Source organism: Lepisma saccharinum, chromosome 7 (genome assembly GCF_977018435.1).
Source record: "Lepisma saccharinum chromosome 7, izLepSacc3.1, whole genome shotgun sequence".
Taxonomy (NCBI): Eukaryota; Metazoa; Arthropoda; class Insecta; order Zygentoma; family Lepismatidae; genus Lepisma; species Lepisma saccharinum.
The window spans coordinates 58,186,443-58,203,910 of NC_139235.1; the positions used below are offsets into that span (position 1 = coordinate 58,186,443).

General features: G+C 37.6%; 1 protein-coding gene across 4 annotated transcripts in view; it reads right to left on the reverse strand.

Annotated features, from left to right (window-relative positions):
• Positions 1-17,468, reverse strand: part of LOC145989864 (DNA-directed RNA polymerase I subunit RPA1-like) — a 275,207-nt gene that overhangs the window by 145,896 nt on the left and 111,843 nt on the right. For all 4 annotated transcript variants that reach the window (XM_083125325.1, XM_083125327.1, XM_083125326.1 and 1 more), the window contains exons 16-17: positions 15,094-15,252; positions 3,157-3,323 (exon numbers count right to left, since the gene is read on the reverse strand). In XM_083125325.1, coding sequence (XP_082981451.1) covers positions 3,157-3,323; positions 15,094-15,252 — 326 coding nt within the window. The remainder of the gene's footprint in view (positions 1-3,156; positions 3,324-15,093; positions 15,253-17,468) is intronic.

Genomic DNA, 17,468 nt, shown 5'->3' on the forward strand with positions numbered 1-17,468 from the left:
CAAGGAAACAAGTCAAGGTCGATTTAAAATAACATCCAAGCACATTTGATCTTCTCTTCTCGCGTATCCAAGAGCAAGTGTGGCAAAACAAGCCTGGCACGTTGGGTAGCAGCCGTCGGGTGCAGGGTAACATTGGTGAGCTTGAGGGAGGGGAGGGCAAAGGTCAAGTGCTATTGGATATCACTCAAGCACGGTGTGGTGGTGTCTATTTTTAGTTCAGACCCAATTGTGAGTGGTAGAGCACTCGTGAAGGGAATGAGTGAAAAAAAAAAAAAACGTATTTTTCGGGCGATTTTTTTTTAATTTTTCAACTTTTTCTAAATTTTTCACGCTTCCTGGGAAAGGGTCATTATGTCGAGAGGGTCGTTATACCTGGGGTCGTAGAATCGAGAGTTGACTGTATTGCACAATAACATCGCTCTTCTCGTGATTTGCTGGAAAATCTCACAGGTATTTGAAATTTGTAAAAAATCAGTTTTATTTAAATTTTTCATGAAATATATAATAACTCTGTCATAGCCTCATTTTCAGTGAAAGGTGATAATAACTTGGGTTGCCAATACATTTATCATCATTGTGTACACAAAAACTGATGCGAGTATTTGAGAGGGGTCAAATAACACTTTGGATGCGAGACTGAAGTGCACACCATAGAGCCAGACCAGCAGCCACCACTGGTCGGAGGACTAAAATATTCTTACATGGGTTAAAAGTTCAGGCTGTAAAGGGGGATTCGGCACACAAAAGTGCAAAACACATGACAACACACACACACACAGCCCTACAGAGGATTATATTGGCCGTAGGTCCAGATGGCAGATCCTAGTTAGTCTGCAAAATGCAGTCCAGGGTGTACTACATGGAAGTGAGTTTGACATTTGTGTGTAATACAAAAAAAACTGGATTGATTGCATAAGTGAAAAACAAAAAGGAGTTGGCAACAACAGTTTTGGTGAAGACATGCGACACCCTTAGTCTATCTGTGCTGCAAGTTTGGACTTGTCAGTTTTGAGTATTGCATCATTGAGTGAACACCTGCAACCTTGTTCTGCCGAAAAAATGTCTAGTGTGAAAGTGAACAAAAAATCAACATCAAATTCCTTGTGAAACTTAAGAAATCAGCAACAGAAACATTCCAAATGTTAAGTTGGAGATGATACTTTGTCTAGGACACGTGTGTTTGAATGCCATGAACGGTTTTCGGAGGGAAGGTACAGTGTGGATGACAATGAACGTACATGAACTGCGATTACGGAACAAAACATTGCAAGAGTTCTTGAAGTGATACGAGGTGACTGAAGATTGAGTGTTCATGCAGTGGTTGAGTTAGTTAACTTGGATAGGGAAGTTGTTTGACGCATTTTAACAGAGGAATTGAACATGTGGAAGACTTGTGTGAAGGTTGTACCAAAGGTTCTGTCCGATGACCAAAAACTGTCGTAAAGACTTGAGTGAGGACATGTTACAACACCTTAGGAATGAGCCAAGTTTGCTGGAATTTGTTGTTACTTGCGATGAGACATGGATTTTTACCTATGACCCTGAAAGTATGTTTCACAAGGAATTTGATGTTGTTTCTTTGTTCACTTTTCACACTAGACATTTTTTCGGTGTTCACTCAATGATGCAATACTCAAAACTGACGAGTCCAAACTTGCAGCACAGATAGACTAGGGTGTCGCATGTCTTCACCAAAACTGTTGTTGCCAACTCCTTTTTGTTTTTCACTTATGCAATCAATCCAGTGTTTTTTTGTGCCACGCCTCATACGTGGAAGGATCACCCTTTACAGTTAGTGTAACAATGAGCTGTAATAAAATCAATTTGATACACAGTCATACAAATCGTTACAGAGGAGAAAAATCAAAGGGAAACCTTCAGGAGATGTAAATTTGTTTTACAGCTCTGTGCTTTGTGCTAGAGGGAAGAACAAGGGCCACAAAAAGAAGCAAGAAAAGGAATGAACAGACCTTGCCTGCTTGGGAGAAAAGCTTGTCAATCTAAATGTATATTTTTCGTTCAATGTTAAATTTAAACATAACTCTTATTCATACTGTGGGAATGAGAGACGCGGTAATAGATAATTAAGGTACTCACGTTTCCCGCGAAGCTGTTTTACATTATAATATATTAATTTTGGTAGCCACTGCCACCATCCTCATTAGAATTCGTTGTGTTGTTGCTTGGCGCATTTCTGTTGTTTTTTCCTAAATCGCCGCTAGGTGTGCTGCTATCGCCTGTATGTCTGCGTATATGTCGTTTGCTGTTCACCGGTGTTAATTGCTGCAGTAACGGAAGCTAGGCGTTGTGTGCCTGACCACTATCTATGTTCAGTTCATGGTTGTAGTGCATGATGGCGTGTGTTTCTTTGATTTTTGTTTCTATGAGTGTGTGCTTTGTATTTGACATGTACTTTCTCAATTTTATGGTTGTGGAATTTGATATGCTTGGAAAGTACGGTGGTGGGTTGGGCCGGTTTTTGCATTTGATAGGTGCTGCTGAATTCTATCACTGATGGGCCTGATGGATCTGCCGATGTAATGAGCCTTGCACTCGCATTCAGTATCATAGACGTCTGGATTGTTGAGGGGGGAGAGGAAGTACCGTTTATGTTTGATTAGTTGGTCAGCTATTTTGGAGGTTGGTTTGTGTGCTATTTGGATGTTGTAGGGGCGGAGGGCTTTGATAAGGCAGTTGGATGTGGCAGGATGGTAGGGAAAGGCAAACCACTTGGTTTTACTACTGCGATCTGGTTGCGATGGTGGAGCGAGTTGTGTTGATGGTGCACGTTGTGTGACTTGGATTTCAGCTAGCGGTGATTTAGGAAAAAACAACAGAATCGCACCAAGCAACAACACAACGAATTCCAACGAGGATCATGGCAGTGGCTATCAAAATTAATAGAAAATAATGTAAAACAGCTTCGCGAAAAATGTGAGTACCTTAAATATTCAAGCATTAGTATAGGCATCAATATTGGCCCAGCCACAATATTGATTTAACATAGCAATACAACTTTCATTTTATTATTCTAGTTGGTTCGTCATTTCTTTTCATTTGTGTATTGTCTGTAAGCTGTTGTATCTTCTCTCATTTCTACTACTTACAAATTTAAAATTTCAAGTTTGTTTCCTTCAAAAAAGATTAAGTAAGTACCTATTAATGCTATTGGTAAAGCCATCCATGGTTGATTTGTACTGTCTGTCAATATTTGATTTTCTTCTAGGATCAGAACTGGAATCAGCTTCTTCAAGTTTCTCTCGCAATTCTTCATTAGTGAAGGATTTCAAGCCAAGACCTCCAGCTGCAGCCTGGTCTCCAGCCTACGTTGGGAAGAAGAAAAGGATTTCTCAATTCTTGAGTTCTTGAATAGGAACATGCAACAAACAATGAATCTTTAACAATTCTGTGAAGTGTACATGTTACCACAAAATATTAATACAGTTGAACTCTGATTTTACTTTCCCAGATTATACATTTTCCCACATTATACATTCAATCTTGATGGTCCAAACATGGCAAAATTCTATAAATATTTCCTCGATTTTGCATTTTCCTGCATGTTAGGGTCTTTCAGCTTGGTCTCCTGAAAAACTAAAATCGAGGTTTTACTGTATTAATTTTTAGGGATGGGACAGATTAATCAGTACTAGTGATGGGCGATGTATTGTCCAGACGATATATCGTGATATTCAAAAAATATCATCCATGCAATTTCAACTAGACCATATATCATCACGATATTTTGGTGATACATATTGTGTCGGTGATATATTGTCACGATATTTTGATGACATATATCATGCCGGCAATATATCGTCATGATATTTTGGCGATATATTTTGTGTTGGTGATATATCATCATATTTGGTGATATATATATTGTGTTGGCAATATACCATCATGATATTTGGTGATATATATCATGGAGATGATACATCACCGATATCAGGATACAGAAAAAATATCGTATTATGAAGTCTGTGACAATATTTTCTTGACGGTACATAGCGATATCAAATTTCCGATATCGGCAACCATTTATGTGACCTAACGACTACACGTTACCCTGAAGACGGAGGCAGATTCAGCCTCCGAAACGTAGGTAAATCTCTTTTAAAAAATAACAGTGGTTAAAAGTACAAAAAACTAGAATGAATAAATCACCACTGATTAGCTACAAAGAAGAATCATCTATCCCTAATCGGTAGTCTATCAGTAATGGCCAATATAGGCAAATCGGTGTAGCGGTTTATTGGTAAAATTACTGATTATTTTACCAATCCAATATATATTTAATATCTTATAATTTAGTGCAAAACTACCATTTTTATTATATTTTTTGTAGATAATTGGAATGGTATATTTTCTTAGAAAACACACATCACCTTGAAACACACATTTATTAAGGAGGTCAATGAACAATTCAGGTCCTTCAAGAACAATTTGCAATTTTATATTGGATTGGTAAAATATTGGTTATAGGTATCGGTAAATGTTATACCAGTATTTTATCGGCATCAATCAAAAATTCATATTGGTTCACCACAATTAATTTTTGTACCGAAAATGAAAACTCACTATAAATTATTAAATTTCAATTATTGTACAGACTGATGAATTCTCAGTAAGAATGTATAACAAAGTAAGGAAGGCACAAAATGAGAGTAGTCAGATGACAGAAGCACACACAGAGATATGACTAATTCTCACACATTATGGGTGCAAGTGTCATTTGATGGTAATAAGCAGGGTGGATAAATATTACAATTTTTTATTTTAAAAAATCTTTTTTGATGATTCTTTTTATTTGAATCGGATATTTTTGGATTTCACTCTTTTTTTTCGTATTTACAAGGGTTGATCAAATGAAAAGGTACAAAACGACACTGTCGGCGTAAATGAATACTTTATTCAAAGTATCCTCCATAGGCCTGAGCACATTGATCCCATTGATGAACGAGCCGAATGATTCCTTTTTCCCAGAATTCCTTTGGCCGTGACGCGACCCAGTCCTTCACAGCGTCCTTGAGTTCATCGTCCAAGGTGAAGCGCTTTCCTTCGAGATGCTTTTTCAGGGGACCAAACACATGGAAGTCACAGGGGGATAAGTCCAGACTGTAGGGCGGATGGTCTAGCTGCTCCCACTTGAACCTGGCCAGTTCCGCGTGTGTGACCCTGGAGACGTGTGGACGTGCGTTATCATGGAGCAGAACTACACCCTCCGTGAGCAGCCCCAGTCGTTTGTTCTTGATGGAGTGTCTCACAGTACACATCAGAGTTAATGGTTCGTCTGTGTTCAAGGAATTCCACAAGTAGCGGACTTTGCACATCGAAAAACACGGTAAGCAACAATGTTAACACCATCCTGTCCGAACATGCACTGCCGCGTCACTTGGACGGCGCTCTGTATCGGAGCCTCTGCTCTCTCCTGCGCATGTGCGTTCCCCTGGATGCTCCGATGCTGCGTGGCGACTCCAATCGCACCCCTACATATCACGCTATGTTCTCCCATCGCGGCATCGGTATTATATAAACGATTCCGTTGTTACGACGTTTCGTACCTTTTCATTTGATCAACCCTTGTAATAAAACACTGCTTGTAATTTAGATCTATCTTATTTTATTGAAAGGCTTCTTTCTGGTAAACCACCCTGTAAAATATCTGAACAGTGTGATTAAAGCAAAAAAATTCTAAATATACATTTTCTTCATTAAATTAGGCAAACACAGGAGATGTACTACGTAGATTTTCAGCAAAAAATGCAGGCTCAACAAGGACTCGAACCCAGGTTTCTGGCATACCGTGCCATTGCTTTACCACTGAGCTACTGAGCCAGCCTGGCTTCGCCTGATTTTGTGCTGGTGCTGTTTTACCTGTGTGGAATGGTACCACTGCTAAGCCTTGTTTCCATGTTAATAAAACAATCAAATGCTGACCAAGGCAAATTTTTATTGTAGAAAAAATTATACACTAAAACGTAACATTCCAAATTATACACTAAAATGTAGGGATGGGACCGATTAATTGGTACTCTATCGGTATCGGCCGATATAGGCATATCGGTGTATCGGTTTATCGGTAAAATTACCGATTATTTTACCGATCCGATATATCGATAAATATCTGATAATTCTGTGCAAAATTCTGCCATTGATGTAATTTTTATGGATAATCTTCATGCCCTACTTTTTTAAAAAGTAAATGTCTAAATACGCAATTTCTCTTGCACTGCAGTCACTTTGAAACACATATTTTTTAAGGAGGTCAATGAACCTTTCAGGTTCTTCCAGGACCATTTCTAATTTTATATCGGATCGGTAGAATATCGATTATCGGTATCGGTAAATTTTATATCGGTACTTTATCGGTATCGGCCAAAATTTCATATTGTCCCATCCCTACTAAAATGTAACATTCCCACCCTCTAAAAGTGTCTTCTTCAGACAAAGATTCACAATAATTTGATCTAAAGATAAAACCATCATCTTATGTATACACTTGCAGTCCATAAACAAAACAACACGAAGGTGCCAGTCCTTATCTCAGACATGTTCTGTCCTGTCAGGCATTCCTAAGTGTGGAGTCTCCCGACAGGTAATAGACACTCTACCTGACAGGTGATTGACAGGTACGTGGTAAGTGTCTGTGCCTTATCAATTCCTCCACATCTGGGACTGGACAGTTTCCTTATCTCCTGGACTTCTTCTCTATTCTTTTATTTCTTTGTTATTCTTCCTTCTTCTTTCCTCCTTCCTTTCTCTCATCCTTTCCACACTTTCGAACACTACTTTCCATTCTTTCTTAAAATAATGAAAATGAGTGAAGGCCTAAATATAGTATCTAGCTTAAGCCCAGTGATAGCAGAATTGGTAATGAACGAGTGGGAAAAGAAAGTGATTGAGAAAGGAGGGGATAAGAAAATTCTGTTCTGCAGATATGTGGACGATTGTTTCGGCACATGAAGGGGAATAAGGAGGTAGCTGGACATATTTGTGAAAGAAATAGAAGATGAAGCAAGAGGGATATTGCTGGAGCTTAAAATAGAAGAGGAAGAGAAGAGGTTTTCTAGATATAATTATGAAAAGAGAGAGAGTAAAGAAGATTGAGACCACTTGGCATCAGAAAAAGTGTGCAGCAGGGGTCTTCTGTCACAAAAGAAGTAATGTGAGTAAGGGGACAAAAATAAATTTTATAAAGAATATGGAAGACATATTAAACAAGAAAAGACAAACTACAAGAAAATAATTCTACATGCAAGCAATGTGTACATACAAGAAAAACTATATGGAAGACAGAATCAAGAAAATATGCATGAAAGAAGAAGATAAAGAGAGCCTATGGGTGCAGATAGAAAAGAATGGGTACGAAAAGGAAGACAGACTTGATGTAAACAGAAGAAGGAGGAAGAAAGAAGATAAAGAAACAGGAGGGGGGTGAGAAAGAAAAAGAGAGAGGTGGTTTGGCATAAGGAGTATGGGGAAAGCCACAGAAAGGATAAGCAAACTGAGAAAAGTGGGCATAAGGACATACACAAAGGGAGGACGCAGCATTTTAAGGATAGCGAACAAGAAGAAAGAAAACAGAGAAGAGAAAGGGATTATATAAGAGGTTCAGTGCAAGGAATGTTATAGTGTGTACATAGGGGAAACAAAAAAGAGGCTAAGAGACAGGATGAAGCAACATAAGGATTATGTAAGACTAAAGAGAGAGAAAAATGCTATATTCAATCACACAAAAGAAACAGGACATGCATAGAATGGGAGAAAGCTAGGAGGATATGGAGGGAGAAGAGAGGAATAGTAAAGAAGTAGAAAGAGGCCAAGGAAAGAGAGAGAAAAAAGGAGAAGACAGTATGAACTGGAATAGAGGACTGAAGATAAACAAAGAATGAAAAGGAGTGTTAGAAAGAGTAGAAAGGATGAGAGAAAGGAAAGAGAAAAGAAGAAGGAAGAATAATGAAGAAATAAAAGAGTAGAGAACAAGTCCAAGAGATAAGGAACCTGTCCAGGCCCACATGTGGAGGAATTCATAAGGCACAGACACTTACCAGGTACCTGTCAATCACCTATCAGAGTTTCTATTACCTGTCAGGAGACTCCACACTTAGGAATTCCTCACTGAACATGTCTGAGATAAGGACTGGCGCCTTCATGTTGTTTTGTGTATGGACTGCAAATGTATATAAGATGATGGTTGGATCTTTAGATCAAATTATTGTGAATCTTTGTCTGAAGAAGACCCTGTTCAAGGGTGGAAACATTACGTTTTAGTGTATAATTTTTTCTACAATAAATGTTGCCTTTGTCAGCATTTGACCATGTGGAATCATCTCTGCAAATGCTACAACAACAGGATCTGTTGCCTTTGAAACACCACACAGGTAAAACAGCACCAGCGAAAAATCAGGCGAAGCCAGCCTGCTCAGTAGATCAGTGGTAGAGTAATGGTGTGGTATGCCAGAAACCCGGGTTCAAGTCCTGGTCGAGTCTGCATTTTTCACTGAAAATACACGTAATATATTTTCTTGTTACTGATACTGTATATGAACCTACTATGGAAAAGTTTTGTTGAGTGCGTTAATAGAACTAAAATAATTTCAGTAACTTTTTTCCAGTGAAAATAATGCATTCTGGATGCAGTATATAATTGTAACTCAAAATATTTTTATAGTCCTTGTAGGTAAATTTTGGTCATTTTTTAAATGATAGTTTGCAAAATTTAATTTGCCATGTTTATTTACAGCTTAATGATAATGACACTATTTACGGCTTAACATGATCAATATTTTGAACATTATTCTACACAAATGTTTTGCTATTTTTGCCTATAGAAATTATGGAATTTTAAATCAAGATAAATTTAAGTATGTTTACGGTTTACATATTACATTTTCTTTCATATGATCTTCACCCCATCAGTATATTGTAATTTGTTCACATTCTTTTTCTTTCAAAATGTTTGAGTATCTTAGATCCTAATATACACCGTTGAATGATTTGAAATTAATGTACTTTCACCAAAGTGATTATAATATCTATAAATTCCTCATGTACATTCCTGAATTGACAAATATTATAGCATGCATGCATAGTATGTGTGTGTGTGTGTGGAAAAAATAAACAGTTAGTGATCTGCTTCTGAAATGTCAATCTGGTTTCCGTCCTTCACACAGCACAGCAACTGCGTTACTTAAAGTAACTGACTATTTATTACAATCAATAGACAAGAGAATGGCAGTAGCGTTGGTATAACTGGATATCACTATAGCCTTTGATAGTGTTCATCATGACCTGCTCTTAAGCAAATTAAAATACTACAATTTTTCACCTCCCGCTCTCCGATGGTTTAGATCGTATCTGAACAACAGACAACAGAGAGTATTCATAAACGCTGCCACGCCCCCTCTCTCTCGCACCCTCCCATTGGAAACTGGTGTCCCACAGGGATCCATTCTAGCCCTTCTTCTCTGTACCATTTTTACAGCCGACATACCTACTGTAATAAATCACAGTCAAGTTCATTTTTATGCAGACGACATTCAACTACAAATTCCTTTTCCACCGAAATCGCCAGATGCAGTCTTAGCTTTGCTCAATGATGATTTATCCAGCATAAATACTTGGTGCAAATGTAACGGTATAAAAATAAACACCAAAAAATCAACTTTTTCTAATATTGGTTCCCAAAATAGGCATTCTCTGATAAATCCTAACGAGATATGCATCAAACCAGACACATCTATAATCCCTTATTCAACCAATGTAAAAATTTTAGGCGTCATTTTCGATGAACACCTTAACTGGGATATCCATGTCCAAGAACAAATTAAAAAAGCTTACGCTGTGCTAAGATAGCTGTACAGCTTTAAAGAATGCCTAAAAACCGAGATCAAAATGAGACTAATACAATCACTGATCTTTCCTATACTGGACTACTGCAACGTAATTTACGGACCAAACCTATCTGTTCGAAACAAAACCAAAACTCAGAAATTCCAAAATTCATGTTTCCATTTCGTGTACCATATAAGGAAATACGATCATATCCTCCCAACCCTAAACGCAAACAAAATGTTGAACATGGCCAGAAGCCAAAAATTATATCTGTGTTGTTTTATTCATAATCTTTCACAAACCAAAACACCTAAAAACCTATTTCAGAAATTAAAATTCAGAAGGGAAATACATGGGGAAAATCAAAACTTGAGCTTCCAAAGCACACACTAGTGCTTTTCGAGTCATCATTCACATATTCAGCTGCAAGAGCGTGGAATGAACTTCCTCCTTCCATGATGTCCCTCACTAATCGCAACAAGTTCAAAGACAAACTGAAAAATCTATTGTTAAATGAACAATATATGTGTTCCAGCACTCACAAATAATAGCTCTCACTTCTGAACCACCTTCCTAAAAACAAGTATTTTAATTTTCATTTCACAGGTTTGCTTGCCGCCTTACATGTTAGCAACCCTTGACGATATTTTGTAATTTCTCGTATATTAAGAACATATACAGGGTGATTGGTAATTCGACCTATTCCTGGAAAGGGGTAATACTAGAGTACATTTGCAACAAATTTGACCCTATGCACCGGGGCTCGGAAATCAATGGGTTTCGAGTTATTGCAGTTTGTAGATTTTCGTGACATATTCCGAATTGCAACCAAAAAACTACTAATTGTGAAAAAACTACTACACCCTGGGCACTTAATCGACATGTTGCTAACAGCTGATGAATGAGTGACTACTGGGAAAAAAAATTCATGCCCAAAATTCCCATACCCACAGAAAAAAAACAGTCATTGGAACAGACATGAAGAAATTTGGAAATTATCGTTTAAATCGAAGAGGATTACTCAAAAAAATGGTAACACACTTAGCGTAAAAATTACAGAAAAAACTTCCTTGTTTCATAAGCTCTCCAAAACGATACAAATGTTGTCAACTGGCACACGGGTTGGGGGAAAAATCTGAATAAAAAGCGGAGATTCCCATCATCTGACAAAAATTCTGTGGACGGACGAAACCAAATTCGACCGCGATGGTATTACGAATTTTCATAATGTGCATTTTTGGTCATAACCCCAGAAAATCTAAACAAAAGGCTCACCAGAGAAAAGTCACACTAAATGGGAATCATCCACAATCATGTGATTCAGGCCATTCTATCTGCCACAAAACCTAAATGGCATTACCTACGAAAACTAAGGGAAGAATTGCCGACGCTGCTGGACAATGTGCCGCTCGCCACAATAAGGGGTATGATTTACCAACATGATGGCTGCCCAGCTCACTATTTCCGGGGTGTGCGACAGTGGCTGGACAACAATTATCCCAAGTGATCGATTGGTCGAGGCGGACCGACCCCCTGGCCGGCGAGGAGTCCTGATTTGATGCCATGCGACTTTTACATTTGGGGTCACATGAAAGAGTTAGTCTACAGTCCACCAGTGGATTCCCAAGAGTAGTTGAGAGAGAGAATTGTGATAGATGCCCAATACATAAGACACTTTAGTGTCAACGTGAGTGACTGTGTCTGAAGTACGCCACAGGCTGCGTGCTTGCATACGTAACTGGGGAGGCAATTTGAACAGGATTTGTAGTTTTCGTAACAGTTAATTCTGACAACCTGGAATCATGAGAATGGTAAATAACATTATTTCACTCATTTTTGTTCCTTTATTTCTCACAACCGACAACTTATTTTCACTTTACAAGACTACAAGGTGTCTTCTCCGCTTTTTATTCAGATTTTTTCCCCCAACCCGTGTGCCAGTTGACAACATTTGTATATTTTTGGAGAGCTTATGAAACGATGAAGTTTTTTTTTCGTAATTTTTACGATAAGTGTGTTACCATTTTTTTGAGTAATCCTCTTCGATTTAAATGATAATTTCCAAATTTCTTCATGACATGTGCTCCAATGACTGTTTTTTTCTGTGGGTATGGGAATTTTGGGCATGAATTTTTTTTCCCAGTAGTTACTCATTCGTCAGCTGTTAGCAACATGTCAATTAAGTGCCCAGGGTGTAGTAGTTTTTTCACAATTAGTAGTTTTTTGGTCGCAAGTCGGAATATGTCACGAAAATCTACAAACTGCAATAACTCGAAACCCACTGATTTCCGACCCCCGATGCATAGGGTCAAATTTGTTGCAAATGTGCTCTAGTATTACCCCTTTCCAGGAATAGGTCGAATTACCAATCACCCTGTATATGTTTTTACACATAATATTAATTTGTATTTGTATTAACTATATCACACCAAGCACAATTGTGTCACAATTTGTGTATCCTTTGTGTATTTGTTTTCAATCTTTTTTTTTATTTCCTTAGTGTGTAGACGAACCTTTGTTCTCAATTTTGTATTTGTTCCTTTTGTGTCTTCTTTATGTTTCTATATTTCTTCTTTGTTTGTTATTGTACAAACATTTAGTAGGTAGAATGTATTTAGTATGTATATGTATCAATCGGGGTTAGGTGGTAGAACAGCCGCAGGCTGAACCTCACCCTTTAATAAAGGAAAATTGAATTGAATATTGAGATGATGGGGAAAAAAAGGAAGAAAAATGATATGACATATGAAATAGTGTGAAATGAAGACAAGAATGTTTTGAACACATTTATGTTTATGAACATGCAAGAGATGTATTTAGCGTTCTGCGAGTTCTGGTTGAACCTTCATTTAATACTTAAATTTCTACAGAAGACAAGATCTGATGAATGAACAGAGGAAAAGAGGGTGGAAATTGAAAACAATGTCCAGACGTGTATTGTATATATGATCATAATGTGATATGCTGATATAAGGTGTTTCAGGGATGGGACAGATTAATCTGTACTCTATCGGCTGAATTCATTGATTGATTGAATTGTTGTTTTAAGTCCATTTTATGCACAGAAAGGCTAATCGGGATGGACCTACAGTTTAAAGCAAGATGCTAATCACTGTGACATGTGCCTCCACCAGGTATCAAACACGAGACCACTTGATTACAAGGAGACGACATTAAAACTATGCACTCAGGGAGTACTCTATTGGTATCGGTCGATAAAAGCATTTTGCTTTATCCTTAAAAATACAGATTATTTCACCGATCTGATATATCTGGAAATATTTTATAACTTAGTGCAAAAATCTGACATTTTGATATAATTTTTATGGATACCCATGCCCAACATTAAAAAGTATGTCTAAATATGCGAAACCTCGAAACACGCATTTAGTAAAGAGGTCAATGAACCTTTCAGGTTCTTCAAGGACCATTTGGAAATTTATATCGGATGGGTAGAATATCGGTTATCGGTATCAGCGAAAATTTCATATCAGCCCATACCTAATTTTAATCAAGAGGCTAAACAAAAACCACCATAAAGAATGAAAGAAGATGGGTTTCAACAGATGAATGACAAGAAAACACAGCAAACTGGATGATTTAAATACCACCCGAGGTATCTCAGGGGTTAAATGCATTTATCATTGAAGATTCTCAACTTAAAATGTTCATATGGGAGTGAATTTTACATAAAATGCAACATATGAACAATACATTTATATTCATATCAATAACAAAATGGCAAAAATAAGCAACCAAGTACAGAATATTTATAAAAATATCATGCTAGTAGAATTATCTCAATATGTCCTTAACAGCTGACACAGCAGGTGCACCCTTGGTGAGCAGGATGCAATGGCCAGAATGTATCATTATGCTATATGGATTACCACACACTTGGTTGCTGTGACTGATGTGCTACAGCGGCCTACTGGTTGGTGTGACCTAATAATATAGCATGTATCATAATAGAGTAAACAACTTTTCAGGTTTATTTTTAAAAAATCTGAAACACAACAATGAGGTTTGTTGTATAACAATGAGAAAATCATTAAGTCTTGTTTCCATGCACGAAAACCTTTTGGTCATGGTGGCGCTACAGGGTGTCTACCAAAATAACAAATCCAAAATTCTTGACTTTTTCATGACTGTTTCTTGGCCTTTCTCTCTTTGTTCTTGACCTTTTTACCCCTTTTTCTTAACATTTATTTAATCGCCCCTACTGAAGTATACTTGCAAAATTAAGAAAATAAAAAAAATTTATTTAATGAAAAACTCCTACCACAAGGACGATTAAGATGAAAACTGAAGCTGTACTTTAACACGAGATTTACAATTGCTTTAATTATTAATGCATTTGAAAACAAAAGCTTCAGACTTCATTCTGAATGGGGAATGGCCACACTTCTTTATTTAATATTTCTACAAAACTTCACGCATACAAGAATGTAATTCTTAAGAAACAAAGTGACCAAATCTTAACCACAACTCAATTCAATTTTACATTTCCAAATATTCAATTTTATCAAATTCCAGTACAGGCATATAACAATGTAAGTTCACTATATTGTAAAAAATAGCAAACATTATTGACCAAAAGCATAATTTCTCGACTTTTTCTTGACATTCTTGACTGATAGACAACCAGCTAGAAATTGGCAACTTTCACACGTGCACAAAAAGCAGGCTGTGTCTTAAAGTTCCCAGACCTTACACCCCTAGACTTCTGCATTTGGGGCTTTGTGAAAGACAAAGTCTATGGGCTGGCCACCTATCCCGCAGAATGTGCAGCAACTAAAGGAGAGAATAAGAAATGCCCTTGCTTTGGTGGGCGAGGATTTCTTGGAAATTGTGTGGCAAGAACTAGAATTTCAATGGGATGTGTGAAAGCCACATTGAACATATGTAGACAATCATAGAAATTTGAAGTGTTACTGATTGACACACGACAAATATCATTGTTGTATTCCACATAGTTAAGTCGAAATAAATTCTTAAATTTGTTTACTCTATTATGATACACCCTGTATTAGATGAACTACATCAGCTCTAAAGTAATATATTCAGCTGTGATGTGATCCATGTTATTATCAAATTGTATTGGTTGCCACACCCTGGCCACTGATAGCCTGTGTTGTCAAGTTACCCATTAGAGTACCAATAAATCAATTCCACCCACAGTAGAAATACCCTGTATTGTCAAACAATTATTTTTGAACGTGTAGGTTATACTTTGTTACTATTATTGCCTCCTACCTTTCGGGCATTTCTTTTTATGTTAGCTCTTTCTTTATCTGCCCCACGAAGAACAAGTATATCCTCCACTCCCAATGAGAATCCCTCTCTTTGAAGAAAACCTGTGAAAAGTCTTGAAAAAGAACTCAGAAGTTGGGATGAACAATTGCCTCCATACAACTGGAAATATATGCATAAAAAAACAACATTAATATTATAATCTCATTGCCTATTATTAAAGTCCTGTCACAGAAAAGAACTTACAATACAGTGTGTTTCAAAAAGAATTATCTGCTTTTTAAAACCTTATATCTGTGAAACCAGGCACCACCAGTGAATGAAACTTGCACTACTTGAACTGCGGTGGCCTAGAGTTTTAAATGATTGCCACTAGATACCACTAGTAGCACCCAAATAGATACAAACCTTAGTCGTTTACAAGATGGCATCTATGCAACAGAAGACTTGGCACCACACTTGTGGCTTCCAAGATCTCCAGACAATACACCCTGTGGTTTTTCTTGTGGGGATACATAAAACATTGTGTTTTTGTTCCACCATTACCCATTGACTTGAATGAGCTCAAGGACAGAATCACGGCTGCAGTAAATTCTGTGGGAAGAAGACACTCTCAGATGCGTTTGAAAGGAATTCAGCTACCATCTTGATATTATTCGTGCAGCAGGTGGAGGGCACATAGAGCATTTATAATACGATGAGTGAAACTCAAGGACTTACTTAATACTTTGTAATTTATTGGGTACCTGTAACACATTTTCATTATATAAATATTTGAAATTGGGTCATTCATTTTAAAACACACTGTACTTTAAAGAACAAAGCTGTATCATGTGCATTAGAGGTGGGCATATATATCAGGATCACAGAGATCCTTTCATAAAATTTACTCATTCATTTAACCTGATCATTTTGAATAACTGAGGCACGGAGGTCTTGCAGCAATCAAACCCTAGGATTCTCTCAGGTCACTTGTTCAGTAAGAACAAAAGATCCACACTATGCAATGAACATGTTGGTCTCCTTGCTGCTGCTACAACCCTCAGACATCCATGGATGATTCAAAAAGTAAGGTAACAAGAGCTCTCACAGGTATCATATCCCTCCTGTTCTTCGAATTTCCCACCAGGCTCGCAGCAGAAGAGCACATCTTTATCACACAGCCATTGGATGGCACACGTGTTGCATCAGACCCTTGCAATATCAGTTGGAAGATAGCTGCACTCACGGAAACATGGTCAAGCAGGAAACTTGAGTAATGCGATATCAGATTTTTGTGTCTGGTTGAGGTGTACGGTGCTAATGTAGTGTTACAGAGACAGGTGTGAGTTTGGTGCACTGAGTTTGATAATGGCAGGTCAGATGTGCAAAATGAGCAATATTCCAGTTGACCAAGAACATCCGCCACAGATGACAATTTGTGCTGTATTGAAGGTCTGGTTCAGAACGATCGTTGCATTCGACTTAGCGATATTGCTAAGGAACTTAACATCTCAGTCGGCAGTGTCCACAAGATCGTTCATGAGCAACTGGGCTACCAAAAGATGTGTTCACGCTGGATGCCAAGGCAACTCACAGAAGGCCACAAAGACACTAGGATTGTTATGGCACATCAGGTTAGAGGTACTGGACCATCCTCCCTACAACCCTGACCTGCACCCAGTGATTTCCATCCATGGACCATTGAAGAACCACCTGCATGATAGGCGATTCACAAGTGATACAGAAGTTCTGCAAGCCGTCATGATGTGGCTTCAGGGACTTGAAGCAGATTTCTTCTATGCCGGCATTGATGCCTTCGTGTGCCGTTGGAACAAGTGTTTGGACAAACATGGTGGCTATGTTGAAAAGTAATGTGTATCACTGCCATACTACTGTGTATCAGTATATCTGCCTGTGGAATAAAGTTGGTCCTCGAGAGCTCGTTACCTTACATTTTGATTTACCCTCGTATCTTCTAAGGAAGTTTTACTTTTTTTTTTTTGACATGAATAGGGAAGGAGGGGTTTGGGAGTGTGCATGGCAGAACAGAAAACGAAATACATGCAGCTTATTAATTTATTACGCTATTGGATCATTATTAATAACTACTTTTAAGCTCCATTAAACATTATTATGCATTTGAAAAATATGTTTTTGTTATGTTTGCTCCCAAAGAAGACAATAAGCAACAAAATGTATTAGTAGAGTGGAACCTCAGTTTTATGTTTTTCAGGGAGGCTCATCTGAAAAACTTGAAATGTGGGAAAATATAAAATTGTGCAAAATTTTAGCATGTAATTTTAACTGGACATTATTCATCATCATCATCTACATGAATACAAGCAGCACACATGGAAAGGTGAAATAGATAGGTCAAAAATAGCTAAACATGAATG